The sequence below is a fragment of the Archocentrus centrarchus genome, chromosome 5 (genome assembly GCF_007364275.1).
Source record: "Archocentrus centrarchus isolate MPI-CPG fArcCen1 chromosome 5, fArcCen1, whole genome shotgun sequence".
Lineage (NCBI taxonomy): Eukaryota > Metazoa > Chordata > Actinopteri > Cichliformes > Cichlidae > Archocentrus > Archocentrus centrarchus.
Window position 1 is genome coordinate 28,863,988 of NC_044350.1, and position 15,491 is coordinate 28,879,478.

Below are 15,491 nucleotides of genomic sequence, written 5' to 3' on the forward strand. Positions count from 1 at the left end.
AACTGATATCATGAAGCTGAACAAAAAAAAAAAAAAAAATTCCAATAACAGTCTTCAAATTACTTCAAGACATTGATGACAGCAAAGTTTGAGGGTAAGCTACTTCTTATTGACTTGTGGTGTGTGGTGCAGTTTTCAAGCTCCAGTCGCTAAGAACATCCCGTGAACCCGGAAATGACCCGCAACACAGCGCTGATTCATATGTTATTGGCCTAAGAATGAACACCTGCAACTTAGACTCGTTTTGCCAGATCGGGTCACAAATGTTAATTTAAAGAGGAAAGAATATCACAGTTCAAAGACCAGAAAAATGCAGAATAGATTACATCTCACAGGCATTAACAAAAAGATCAAAGATCAACTACTATCTAATATTACTATAGCACTCCCATGAAATTTATCAAAATCCCTTCAGTTTTTAACGGTTATTATCAATAGTAACATTTAGTAAATGTAGATATTTCTGCAATTTCGGAAACTGTCAAACAACAGAATGTACATTAAACCTACTTTCACTTTTCACTACTGTTGGTGTATATGTATGCTGTATTTGGAAGTCTCCTTTTCCTTTTAGTGCAATGCTACGAATAACTAAAATTATATAATAATTTTCACTTCACTTACCATCATTTAATTAAGGTGATTGGTGTCCTCAGTACATGTGTTGAATGCTCAAAGGCGAAGGTTAACACAGCCACATATTACAGATGCTTGAGTGGCTTTAATTTTGTGTGTACTCTTCAAGTTTCCCAGTGGTATTTCTGAGGTTTTGAATTTTTCTTCATTTACTAATGGCTGTGGTTATAAATTACATGACCTGATGTGGACCTCTAATGAAAATAAATGCATTTTTATCTTTTTTAATTTCAGTCTATTTTTAAATTCATGTGGGGCACAAAAATGTCTTAATGATGTAGATTTCAGCTGGTAAATGTGCTGAAATGTTAGGGTATGTACAAGCTAGTTCATAATTCATATAGAGAGCTACAGCAGAGTGAACACATTCCAAGATCTGGTTTGACAGATGTGGTACATTAATATGAGAGTAATGGTGTTTTCAGGGGCCTTGGTGGGGTGAGGTGCAGTCCTGCGTCTGATGCCATGTTGTCTGTAAAATTTCACAACAGGTGTGTCACAGCAGGAGAGACCACACTGCTTCCAAGCGGCTTTTTAATGCTGTTTTTTTCAGGTGTGTAAGCGCTGAAACTATAATTGCGTCTAAAAGTGTATGTTTGAAAATAGAAATGTGAGAAAATAAATTTTAAGGGACGGCCACAGTTTTTTCAGAGGTGGGAGGTGAAGATCTCCCAAACTGCAGCCTCTTCTGATGCTGTGGGTGAGCCAAGCCTAACCTGCATCCTCTTCTGCCACCAGATTCAACTCACCACCAGGTGGTAATCAGCTCACAGTTTGAAGGTCCAAGACATACAGCAGCAGATCTGATGATATTACAAAACTAATCATTGACTTGCAGCCTAGGGTGTCGTGTTGCCAAGTGCACTCAGGAGCACTCTTGTGCTCGAATATGGTGTTTGTTATGGGCAAACTCTGATTAGTGCAGAAATCCAAAAATCATAACGCCAGTCATCCTCCCAGTCGCACGTCTCCAGGTTTTCTGTCACTATCAACATGCGCTTTGAAGTCCTTTAGTAGGACGATGGATTCCCGAGATAGTGCCATCCGGCATCCCATTCAGGAACTCCAGGAAGGTCGAGTGATCTGAACTGGTTTGGAGCATAAGTGAAAACGAACCTTCCACCACTTAAACATAGAGATTCATGGCAAGAATTTTATATCTATTATTAAATAATCACTTAAAAAAAAATCATCCACTAATCTGTTCCATTTTCTTAACTGCTAAATAGGGGAGGGCCGAAATTTATGAAGGTTTTTTTTTTTTTATTAACCTGTCCTGTCCGGCACCTTACGGAAGCAAAATTATAGTCTGTGTGCTGTGTTGAGCCAGACACTTTTGCTTTGCCAAGAGGATCTTTAAAAAGACTCCTCTTGTTTTTATTTAGTTGTTATATACTCTTTATTTGCTTATTTTATTACTGATCTCGCTATGAAACAGTTCACCTGTACTGGAGCTGACAGGCAGGGAAAAAGTGACAGAAGGAAGGGGTGGGGGGGCAAATAATTGGTTGCCAGTTGTTGCATCTGTAACAAAGCACACACACACAAAAAAGAACAAACAGCACCTGAAAGACAAAAGCAGAAACAAGCACACAATTTTGCTTTTTATGTTTGAAGTTTTTTATTTCTGTTTGTTTTCCAGAACTTTTGAGGCCTAATTATTTAAGCGCAAATGAGACGCACGGTGAGTAAAAGTCACCCACGCTCTGCTGACACAGGAACTGGATATTTCTAAAGTTCCTCTGGTTTTAGGTTCAGCACTGTACACCATGAGCTCCATGGCATGACCTCCGCTCCTTTAGCAGCTCCATATTAGTATGGTTTCAATAATGAAACTGCACCAATTTAACATCTATGATTTAGAGCAACACATATTGGAGAAATTTTCAAAAAGTGCATTTTGGGTAAACTTTCAAGGGTCATATCATGTTGTGGGATAGGTGGCTGTTCAAAACAAGCATGTGAAAGGTGTCATTTGTACCTATATTTTGATAGCAGGATCATCTTCTAGCTGTGATTCCTTCTGTTTTAAAATCCATCCATCCATCCATTTTCTTCCACTTATCCTGTTCAGGGTTGCGGGGGCTGTTTTTAAATTAAATTTATAATATGGAATAATTTTAATGTTCTTTTTTTCAAATTTGGTTGATTTTACATGAAATGACTTGGCACAGGCATTTTATTTCAGATTTTTTGACAAGCTAGATTCAGTAAAACTTTATTGTAAAAAAATCAAATGGCCAAAGTGGGCATTTGATTTATTGTAATGTGAGCTAAACCTAAACTGTCAATCTTCACACTAAATCTTAAAATAAGAAGAATTTTATGATCTTGTGAATGACTTTGTTTCACGCTTCTTCATATAGCTATATTTACATCACACTGATATTTGTAGGCCAACATGTAAACATGAATGAGAAAAAGCCAAACCATAAAGGCGTTCTTGTCTTTACTGTTCTCGCAGGCTTTATTTATGCTGTGTGGTTTCAAAGCTGTCAAATAAAATCTGCCGGATAGAGTTATGTGTTGCTGGTCTTGTATATTGTGGAGCTTCTGGCCCATCTGTCTTTATTGACAGTGATACTGAGGTGCTAATCCTGTTTCCTGTCAAGTGACAGTGAAGCAGGCAGCCTTTTTGAGTTCGTTTTTTATATCCAGCTATCATTTCTTTATCTCTTCGGTTTTTGGGCTCGCAGCCATCATTTATGTGCATTTAGACTCTGGCTCAGTGAACAATAATATACTCTAATGCACGTTGTTTAAGATCATTTCAGTAGCTCTAATATATTAGCTAGCATGTAGTTTGTGAAATTTAAATGCCTAGTGTGGTTGCAAAATTATAGCTGAACTGACATTGTGTGTGTGCCTTATAACATTTGTATACTTAGTATATTCTAACTGCACAAAGAAGGGAACTTAAGAAATGTATAGTAGGAAGGTCTTGATCTCAGGTCAATAATAGAACTTTTAATCTATTTAAATTTTCCACTGGCACCATCTGACCAATCACATTCATGGATAAGTCTACTGGCAGCAGAGTCACTCATTTTACAAAAGAAGATAAAACTATGTTATAATGTTATGAAGAGGACAAATACGTGTAACAAACAAAGTATCACAGCTTCTGCCAACAAATCAGAGTTGTAATAGAAATAGTGTTGCACAGTAGTTTTTTTTGGTATGAGTAAGATTAGAAATGTACTACTATATTAATATGTTTTGTCTTTTTTGAAGCCAGGAAGCAGACAAAGCTAACAAAAATGTTGACTGTGTAAGTTACCAGACTTATCACAATCACTGCTCTGTCAGTAAGACACATCACTTGCACAGGGAAAATGTGATGGATTATGATTGTTATTCCATTAAATTGATATTTACATGTGTGTAAGACAGTTTTTAGTTTTTATTCTTTCCTCTGCAGCCCTGCTGGTGTTTAATGGTCTCTTTATGGTACAGACCACTGGTCTGTTCATTGGACTGAGTTCAGTATTTTGCTCATTGTTTTTCCTGCTCGGCTTCTGTGGTTCACCTGTGTTTCCTGGGAATCAGCTGTTAATCAGCGGTATTGAAGACAGGTTTGCGTGACTAGCTTCTGAGCAGTGGGGCATAGGCACACTCCTAAACCTGGAAAGCCTTCCCAGAAGATGTGAAGATGTTATAGCTGCAAAGGGCTGACATCATATTAAACCCTATGGATTAAGAATAGGGCAGCATGGTGGTTAGCACTGCTGCCTCACAGCTAGAAGGTCTGGGTTTGAATCCACCTTGGCCCAGGCCTTTCTGTGTGGAGTTTGCATGTTCTCCCCATGTCTGCGTGGGTTTCCTCCCACAGTCCAAAAACATGTAGTTACTGGAATTAGGTTAATTGGTGATTCTAAATTGCCCATGAGTGTGAATGGTTGTCTGTCTCTCTGTGTTAGCCATACAACAGGCTGGTGACCTGTACTGGGTGTACCCTGCCTCTCGCCCAATGACAGCTAGGATAGGCTCCAGCCCCCCATGACCCTGAACAGGATAAGTGGAAGAGAATAGATGGATGGATTAAGAATAGGAAGTCACTCAAGTTCATATGCATGTGAAGGTGGACGAGTGAATACTTGCAGCATCCTACATCCTATGCAGTATAGTGCATAGGATGTAGGCACCCATTGAGGTGTCAGTAGGAACCAGGATTACTTTTAACATTATCTTTATTTATATTTTTTTGTTATTTGTATTGTGATCAACCCTTCCATACCTGTGCAAGTGGTAGGGTCCATGCAGGGGAGGCATAAGTACAGGTTGGAGCCGACTTATTCAGTTATATTTACACTCTGTTAGGGTAAATTTCCTGTGGTGTTTTTCTTCTTAAAGATCCCTGTAAATCTAACAGCCCTATTCATGGGGCTTCAGCAAGACACCAAGAAAAATGATAAGTGCGCACATCTTTTCTATGATAGAGAATCTATATCTCTGTGTGCTTGTGTCAGTGTGGGAAATCGAATAGCATGACAGTTGTCACTTTCAGAATTGGACTTGTCTTTGTAATAATTTCTGTTAAATATAGGGTTTAAATGTTTTCACATTCTGTTTTTATTTATGTTTTACACACTGTCCCCAGACCAGCAGTTCCAACAGCAACTACGCCCTACAGAAGTCGAGCTCTGACTAAAAACATGCTCATTGCTGATGTGTCTTAAGCCTGTATTTTTTATTTTATTTTATTTTATTTCATTTCCCTCTAGCTGAAGTTGGGAAATTTTCCAATTAATTCTAATTACATTAAAATATTCCATCTCCCGGTTTCCATCAGTATTTGAGGGTTTAAATTCTTCTCTCTTGGAATGGTGCCACATGTGTATTTTTGTCAGGGGCACTGAAAGCACACATAATGAGAGTCGGTATCTAAGGACTGTAGAGTAACACTGAGGCTGATTAACCCAGGATTAAATTGGCCAACTCCTGGCAAATAACAGACCTGTCTTAAAGGTAACAGGCACAGTCACCAACATGTTAGTCCCATAGATTTAAGTCAGCAATGAGTTATTTGTATTGATTTGCAGATGATGTAAAGAATGCACAATAAATCTAGGCTAAGGCAGCTGAGCTATTGGTACAGTTCTGCTAACAGAGTTTCAGCTGCTGATTATGTGGAGCCAAATGGAACAAAGTGAAGCCACCCAAACTTGATTTTTAAGGTGATTTTTGTGGCTCTTTCTTCTCCTCTGTGCAGGATTCCTCACACACAAGTAAAGCAGCACCAAGAAATCAAAAATGACTTAATGTTATATCTTCCTAATCAGCTCACTTGAGATGAGCATCATCAGACACTTGTTGAACCAGCAAAACATTGCTAAGCAAAAATGCAACGTGTGCCTCTGCTCTCTCTATATATTTACAGCAGGTGTGCTTTACACAGAGAGATCAGAATTTTACTGCCCTCCTTATGTAAATATATATACACGTTCATTTTACCTTGCTCCTAATTAAACAGCTTTGTTACTGTCTTAAATAAGGCTGCAGAGGATGGCAGCGGATAAAAGGTTGTTTTTCTTTGAAAGGACTCTCTTGTCCTTTTACCAGCAAAGGTCTTGATTATAGTTACAGTAATGAGCACTGTTCTTGTCACTTCCAGAAAGACAGCATCTCTAACTCGGCTTGAGCTCACTGTCTTGGTTGTGGCGCTGTCTCTTTGCTGCCTGCTGTGTCTGAGGGGTGAGACTCCAGCGCCACAATAAACTACAACTTTATCCCCACTACTGCTGTGTTGTTAACCTTTTTGCTGAGAAAAACTGTAGCTGCCTGAGCTGAGCATAATACATTTTATTTGTACCTATGCTTCTAAAAACATTTTACAGTCTGCATATGTATCTAATTTTAGTTGCAAGCGAGGGAAACGCTCATGCTGCTGTGCCTTCCCACTTCGTTTTCCACACAGCTAAGAACAGCCTCTTTATCTCAGTGAGCTCAAATGCTTCCTTTATAATGAAAATAGGTGACTGAAAACAGAGAAATAAAAATTGGAAGTGAGGGCTGCTTCAGCCAGTTTGCGTCACAGAAGCATTTATTTGTAACTGATTGGTGGCAAGCCCTCATTGGCCTGAAAAGGGAGGTGGCCGGCCAATCAAGTTGCCCGACATTTATTTTTTTTACTTGCGTGAATCATCATACCATACACAAAGTGGAGGTGAGTTATGGAGTTAAATGATTTAATCACCTTGGATTTATGCTCCAAGACTAGTCTTCCCAAAAAATTTAGTCTCAAGCTCTTAAACAAAGCAAATAAAACCCCAACACTGTCATGGTGTGTGTAATCCAAGAAAAGCTGTCTTTTGTTCAATAATTTGGATTTAAAAGATTTAAAAACTTCTTCAGAAAAGTACTTGTTTCAAGATTGAGATGAATAAGTCATAATATCTGGAGGGATTACAGAGTAAGTGCCAAGGACTCTAAGTGATCACAAATATTCAGTCGGACAGTTGATTTGCGTTGGAAAGAAACAACAAAATGATTTCACCTTTACCTTCAGAGCTTTTTCACTGCAGCACTTGAACATGAAAAGGTGACACAGAGTGGATCATTTTTGCAATATGTGCGTGAACTGAGGAGCAGCTTAAACTGTATTAACATGTAAATCACTTCAGGATGTAGTGCTATCACTCAGCTGAGCACCGATATTATGATACAGCCCACTCAAAGCTCCAAGTGCTTCATAACCGCATTATCAGTTGCATTTCAACATGAATGCATCTACTTACTTGATCATTTCCTCTCCGGCTCACAGACATTTTCCAGAAAATATGCTATGAGTCAAATTAATACCCACTGAGAGAAGGCTAGCAGGTCAGGACAACATCACCTTTCAGAGTTAATACTTAAAGAAAAAGCAGTGCTTAACTAAATTCAATGAACAAACTGTGACTTTGTAAATTATTATTTTTTACCTATTTGGTTAGGTTGATGCATGCCAGCCATGCCACTATATTAGCCCAACAGAGCCCTGCTTCCAAACTCCAGGTTTGCTTGAGGTTCCCTAAGTTTCCGTTGTGGGTCAAAGCCTTCATCTGTCAGGGCCCTCTCCGTGGAACCGGCTCCCAGTTTGGGATCAGGGGGCAGACACTATCTGTGTCTATATCTATTATTAACACTAGGCTTTAAACATGACTTTTTAATGAAGTTGGTAATGCCTTAGTTATGTTGCTGTAGGCTTAGGCTGCAGTAGGATCCCCGATAATGCACTGAACACCTCTTCTCTACTCACCTCTCTTTCACTCCCCATGTATTTGTACACTATTACTGCATGTAATTAGCTTTGTGTCTTCTCTCTCTTGTAGTTTGCGCTTTGTTCTGTGATTTGTTTGTTGTGTCTCTTCCTTCACCCCAGCCGGTCGTGGCAGATGGCTGCCCTCCCTTAGCCTGGTTCTGCCGGAGGTTTCTTCCTGTTAAAAGAAGTTTTTCTTTTTTCTTTTTCAGTGATGCAAAGCGCTTGCTTCTAGGATATCATTGGGTTTCTGACTATTATGTTGTAGTGTCTTTACCTTGTGATATAAAATGCCTTGTGTGTGTGTGTGTGAGAGAGAGAGAGATTTGGCACTATATAAATAAAACCGAATTAGGTTTTGCTCTGTGTAGATGCAGAAATGCTGTGAGGTATGTAGTCGGCACTAAATGGTAGTCAATAGAGGAAATGTCTGATACTGAAATAAACCTGTTAATTTTCTTAATGTGAGTTAGATTGGTGCTACACTCAGTGGTGAGTGATACAACAGCCTACAGCTGGTGATCTCAGCATTAAACCTAGACACAGGTGTAAATGGTTAGCTTGGTTTTGTCTACCTGATTTGAGGTGCTGGAGAGCAGATTTTTTGGACTTTAAACAAAGGAAGACTTACTCTTTCCCCCTATCTTTTCTTTATGCAAACTTAAAGTAACCAGCTTTTGGCTGTAGCTTCATATTTAGTGTGCAGATTTGAGAGTTTTGTTGAGCTTCTCCTTTAACTCACAGCAAGAAAGCCAATAAGCACATTTCCCCAAATGCAGAACTATTGCTCTAATTTTTCTTGTGGTGGACAAATTCCTCCAACGTCATCCTTGCGTAACCATCATTTTTAACACTGGCTTAGGGCTAAAGTGGACTTAGTTGTTAACGGACAAATACATTTGGCACAATTCACTTGGTAACTATTTCATGAGAAATGCCTTTAATATACAGTACTGTGTAAAGGTTTTTGGCATCAGGTAAGGGTTCAGTTGGTAGAAAATTCTTTTTTTTTTTTTTTAAGCACCAAACACAGAGTCAGAGTAAAAGCCAAAGAATAAAGCCCTGATTTTGTGGAATAAATCTGGGATTACAAGAAGGGATGGGAGTAACCCAGACAAGCAAAATCCACTAAACAACAGTAACAAGCTCTCCAGGATGCTTGGAACAACATACCTGGTATATAAAATTATGTACAAGTGTACCTGGGAGAATTAATGCTGCTTTAAAAGCAACAGATGCACTTGGTATGAACTTAATTGATAAACTATTCATCACATTGTTTTTGAAAGCATCTGCGCTTTGCAACGTTTGCTACAATGCTTGCACGGTGCTGTATGTTTAACATATCTGATGACAGTTTTCTCTTTTTAAAATCACACAAAATACCTTAAATGCAACAAATGTTTGAGGAATGCATTGGATGAGGCTGTACGCACATGAAGAGATATCAGCACTTTAGCTATTATGTCATTGTTTTCCTCAGAAGCAGCATTTTTGGTGACAGGTCTTAATAAAGGTGTACTCAAGCTTAGATGTAATGCACTCCCGATGTGTGTGTGTGTGTGTGTGTGTGTGTGTGTGTGTGTGTGTGTGTGTGTGTGTGTGTGTGTGTGTGTGTGTGTGTGTCTATGTGATATAGAATGTAACTGGGTTAATTCATAGAGTAATGTGAGGTCTGTATTGCTGGAGGCATATGCTGTGTGTCCCACGTGCCTGACTTCCAAATGAATCAAGGCTTTTCCACAGTGTTGATGCCACTAGCGAAGTGCATAGGGCTCTTTCAAACACTAAATATTACATCAAATAAGCCTGGCTGTGTCTCTGGTGTCACTAGTGAAAGCAGAATCAGTTTTTCAGGCTTGCAAAAATCTTCATGCTGATTATGAATAGACTACTCTAGTGATTCTAAATATAGTCTCTAGCCTGATTCGCAATACTGTGTTCATACATTTTAAGGTGACCCCGGCCTGTTAATTGGCTTGTTTGAAGTTGTCATAGCATGTAGTTGGATTTATACTTTTCTGCAATATTGAATGTGATTTATATGTAGTTTGTTCTTTTATAGCAGAGTGAATAGTACAGGCGTTTTTTGTCTTATTTTTTTTTTTTTTGATGCATGAAAGTACACATGACCAATGATTACAGTAATTATTATTTATAGGGACAGGGAATAGGGGTGCAGTAAATAAAATATAAGGATGTTTATTTGTTGGCCCTGTAATGTCATGGCAATCTGTCCATGGTGTACCTTTTCTTTGTTCTACGACAGCTAGGGTAGACTACAGCCCACCCACTACCCTAAGAGGGATAAGCGCTTCACAAAATGAATACATGGGCAAATAAAATTTGCAACTGCAATGAAATACTTTTTTACTTTATTCTTTAACCAGAATTTCTTTAGCATGTTAAGGCCCCACTCACACAGGTGTGACCCGTTGGAACACACCGGCTACTAAGGAAAAATTTTTGTTTCCCAGCCAATTGCTGAGTGATTGTGGCAAATTAGTTGCAAAGAGGTATTGAGGGCTGCATGCGGTTCCAGGTGAGTCGAAATTTTCCATACAAACTATGGGCAACCACAGCAGTCTGCTAGCGACCAAAGCAATCATGATGACGTTTTTTTGGTGCAACACCGTCTTTGTGACCTATTTCATCCAGTGACTGCCATCAGCCTCCAGCAAACACTAACAACCAGTCGGGGAATACACATTTTTCACCAACAGGTCTGTAGGCTTGTGCGGCAACAACTTATGGCAACCTGTGACTACATGAATAAAATTTATAGTGAAAAGACTGTATTTAAAAACAACAGTAGAGTTCAGTTAAATGTCTTCTGTGGCTGTGGGGGAGCATTCTTAATCAAAGTGTTGAAGAGGATGTCTCAGAGTTGTCTCAGCTCCTATCACAAATATGTGACACAGCATGTGAAAACTAGGCTAATGTCCAAAATTTTCTTCTTTCTATTTTCTTAAAATTTCCAAAAAACAAAACAAAATTCTAGGTTAACATGCAAAAGCAGATATCATTCATCATGTCGTTTATTTTCTATGAATTTTTACCTTGAGCATGTCAAACTGTGTCCATTTTTTGAATGCAAATAAATAATCACTTATAGTAAGTTCATACATGATTAAACTGCACAAGAAATCGATGCCTGATCACAATCCACACACCGTTATTGCCACAGGCTAAAGAGGGGCAATAATGGGGTAAATTTCACTGACTGATTGGCCAGGTTGCACCTCCAGGCGTGTGTAGCTGTGCTGAGTGGTGATTTTCCTTTCATAGCCAACAGGTTTGCTCTCAACAATTTGGGACAAAATAGCATGTATTTGCTGTTTATGCATCAGAAACGGTTTAACACATTTTCAGATGTAGTTCAGAAAGATATTTGTTGACAGTGAAAACACTGCAAGTATTGGGAAGTCTAGTTATTCTTGATTGCATCGTTGCTTGGCTGTTTTTGTGCACAGCTTGGATTCTCGGTCTCAGTCGCATATATAGCAAATTCTTGGTTGCAAACTATAAGTGTGGAGTTTAAAGGCCTGGAGATTTATTACTATTATCCACTGAAAAACATAGCAAGTAATTCTGATCCTGTTTATCTTGTTGCTTCATTTCTGACAAACTTTAAATCGAGTCTGTGAAGTGCAATAATAAAATACTGGTGTGTTCTTCAACTGTGGAAATGCATTATCCATATACTACAAATTGAGTGTGTATATTCATTTCTATTGGGATGAGAAAAAATAACGCTCATAACTTGTCCTACTTGCCATTCATATATCAGCTATGACAACTCTATCCAGCCCCAGAAGCACTTTACTGGCACTGTAGTGCTGCTGTTCAGATATCCAGCAAAATAAACAAAAGTAAACAAACAACCAAGAAATATATTTTGGCTCTGGAAAGTCAGAGTCCTCTTAAATAAACACGCTTGGCTCTAAGCCCCAAAACAACTCTTCTTCGAGTTGTTCTGTAATCTCCTGCATGCAGTGTTGTGCACATTTAATCTTTAAGCTGTTGCTTTATTCTGTGAAGCCTAAATAACACAGGTCTGAGGGGGCAATCAGTTACTCCCCAAAACAGTCAACAACAGATCTCAGTCTCTCGAGGCTTAGTTTATGCATTTTGGACTTGGTTACAGAACTTTCAGCAGGCTGCAGTAATTTGGAGTTTCTAGATATTCTTGCTTCACCTTAATCAACCGTCTGTGTTTTTGCTGAGTGGAGGATTAGTCATTGAAATGCTGTCCACGTTGGACTGCTGTTTGTAATCCATCAATGCAAAGTAGCCTGCTTTCTTCCCAACACTCCCAGCGGTAGCAGTGCACAGTTCCAACTCCTCAGGCAGTCCCACTCCTTCAGTGTTCCTGTTTTATAATTGGTTGGCTCAAGTGAGAGAAAAGAGGGTTAAATAGGAGTTTAATGCGTGTTTTACATTAATGCAACATTTTGATTTTCTGCCTTCTGTTTTTAAGTTATGAGTTGATATGTCAGTCTGGTGTAAGGTCACTTTTCAGCAGTGTTTCACATTTATTCTCTTTAACAGATCGAGAAGATCATGAACTTGATCGGAGCAGGCATTGAAACGTCCAAAAACAAGCAGCCAAAGCCAAGTCCAGGTAATGCTTCAGTATCTGTTTTATTCTCATCATAACAGACTTGAATTTGGACTGTTTTTTTTTTGTGTGTGTGTGTGTGTGTGTGTGTGTGTGTGTGTGTGGTGTAAATGCTAAATGGGAATTAAGGGAGTGTTACTCATTAACCATTTGTAAAGCTTTTTTATAGCCTGTGGTGTTCAATGGATTAGTTTACTGAACAGGAATTAATTGTGATATTTGCTGCAACCAGTCATTTTTACACCCTGTAGCTGGTCTTGTTTGGTACCAGCAAGAGCTACTTCATGGGGTTCAAACACACCTTTAAAAAGGATGGAGGGTAGTCTTATTGTGCTTACATGTTGGAATGATTCATGGTGACTTTTGTTTGACAAATCATTGTTGTTATTTATTACTCACAAGGTTTCCACTTCATGGAAAATCTAATTCTAAATTCCCCTCAGTGTTGTAATTTTTTACTCGTGTTACTGTAGATCTCAGTAGGGCTTGATTTGATAGTACGCTTCATCAAGTGTCCTTCAGGCAGTATAGAGAAAGAAGCCAGCTGGCATCAGCTCAGTTTGTTTAAATAACACAACTGAGTTGATACAGTGTAAACCTACCTCCATTATATACTCTGTGATAAGGAGGCTTCATCATACAGGACTGTGGAAGAGCATTTTTCTGCACAGGACTGAATTTTACGTGTCTCATCAGATATATTGAGATAAAAATTTTCATTAGTTATGCGCAGTATAATTTATGGACTATAGTGTCTGCTGACCAGGGTTATTATAGTTAACGAAAACGAACGAAATAACGAAAACTGAAATTGAAAAAACATTGTCGTTAACTGAAATAAATAAAAACTATAATTAAAAGGAAAAAACGATAACTAATTAAAACTGAATTGTGAGTTTACAAAACTAACTAAAACTAACTGAAATTATCGATAAACTGACTTTCATTTTAAGCCTTGTGGATTGATATGAAATCATTGTTTCCGCTCTCGGAGTTTAAGCTGGGAGCGCCACAGGACAACTGTGTGAGTGCGCATGTGCGTGCGCTCACCGCGCTGGTCCGCAAAGTAATGGCTGCGGTCTGCCGAGAAAGCGGCAGAGTCCCGTATGGAGGTTCTTTGAGTACAAACACCTGCACACGACCACAAGGTAATTAACACACACAATCCAGCTACACAAGCATAAATGTGGACATGAGGTCGGCAACTTCTGTAGGTTGTGTACAGAGGCCGCAAAGACCCTGCAGGTTTAATTAGCGAGCATCTAACCAAGCTAGCTCTAAAACAGAAGCAGCTTCAGGTGGTGAGAACATCAGGATGCAGCTGGATTTGAGCTTTGACTCCTTCAAAGAGTTTGTTTTTGTTTAACACCACATGTAGGTGTTATTAATCTGCTGCACTGATGCTGAAGTTTATTGTGGAGTTTATTGTAGAATTTATTGAGTTTGGGAGTTCATGTTTTTCTTTGTTTCTCCCTGTTGATGTTCATGTGTGTCCTTAATAATACACAAATTTAGCATGTCTTGTGAACAGTTGGTTGTTGACTATATTTCTGTAAACTGTATCTTTTGTCAAGTTTTCATTACACAATAGTCACTTTTGCGCCTTGAATCTTGCACCTGATCAGGTATGAAAATACTAAAACTAATACTGAAACTAACTAAAACTAACTAAAACTAAGCATGAAACCAAAAATAAAAACTAATAAAAACGAGAAAAACCACTCTGAAAACGAATTAAAACTAACTGAATTAGAGAAAAAAAAGTAAAAACTAACTAAAACTAAACTATAATGTAAAATTCAAAACTATTATAACTCTGCTGCTGACCAAAGCAATAAGTGATAGCACAGAAAGACAAAAATAATGAAAAACACTGTCATCATTTAAGTTTACTTGAAGAAAATTTGTTTCTTTTAACCTTGAAAAATAAAGCCTGTATTGTAAAAGCAAATGAATGTTATCCACTAATGGAATGAGGTTTTCATTTTTTGTAATTTCCCTTAAAGAAGCTAAAATGCAGGTCACTTTTAAGATTGCTTTTAAACCTAAAAAAGAAATCTCACATTTCGAAATGTAAAAATTTTTAAAAAGATTACAAAAGTAAATCAAAAGCAATAAAAAACAGTTCTCAGATATCATTTACTTTACCTCTTTCATCACAAATCAATTCTTTTAAAGATTATTTCTATTCATTCATCATATATAAGATACATTTTAAAGTGAATCTTGTAAAATTATAATTAATTTAATTTAATTTAAGGTGAATCTTGTTAAATTATAATTTAATTTCAGATTAAATTCCAGGTCAGTGAATAGTGTTTAATTAAATGATATCTAAGCAATTAAGACCTGGAGTTATTCCATATTACGTAAGAGGAAATATGGTGTTTGTTTTTTTTCCCCTACACTTATAGGTGTGTGCTATTAATAGGCCTTGTTTGAAGAATGACATGCTGAAAGTGTCCCAGATTCAGCTGAGTCATACACTTGCTGCTCCGATTTAAATCGGAGATTGTGCACAACCAGTTCTGACGGTTGCCAGGATGCTTTTGATGCTTTTTTGTTGTATGTTCCTCTTAATAAAAAGGTCATATTTCTTTTTTCACTTTGTAATGAAAGAGAACAAATGGCTACCCTTCAGAGTAATCACACAGAGAGGGAGGTAGACAGAGAGGAGGGGAGAGACGTAGGAGAGGAGGGATTACAGAAAGATGGAAACCTAAATTGTAAATCTTTATTCCACTTTTATCTTTTATTGTGACAGAACTAGGAAAACCTTATCCGCTGTCCCCATTTTGTGTACTTTCATCCATCCACCTTTCTTACTTGTATGCCGTCTCTTTCATAGCATAAGCCAAGGATGGTCGTTCATCTTCTCGAAGCAATTTCCGAAAGGAATCAGATTTTCTTGGCTAGCAAAATTTTAATGCAGTTTTGTGCCATATAAATCCTCAAAGATAATGTTGTTTGTGTTGTGTGCCCATCACAAGGGCC

General features: G+C 38.1%; 1 protein-coding gene across 1 annotated transcript in view; it reads left to right on the forward strand.

Moving 5' to 3' along the window:
- LOC115779808 (ankyrin repeat and SAM domain-containing protein 1A) overlaps positions 1-15,491 on the forward strand; it is a 51,768-nt gene that overhangs the window by 8,294 nt on the left and 27,983 nt on the right. The window contains 1 exon segment of the mRNA XM_075074364.1: positions 12,428-12,500. Coding sequence (XP_074930465.1) covers positions 12,428-12,500 — 73 coding nt within the window.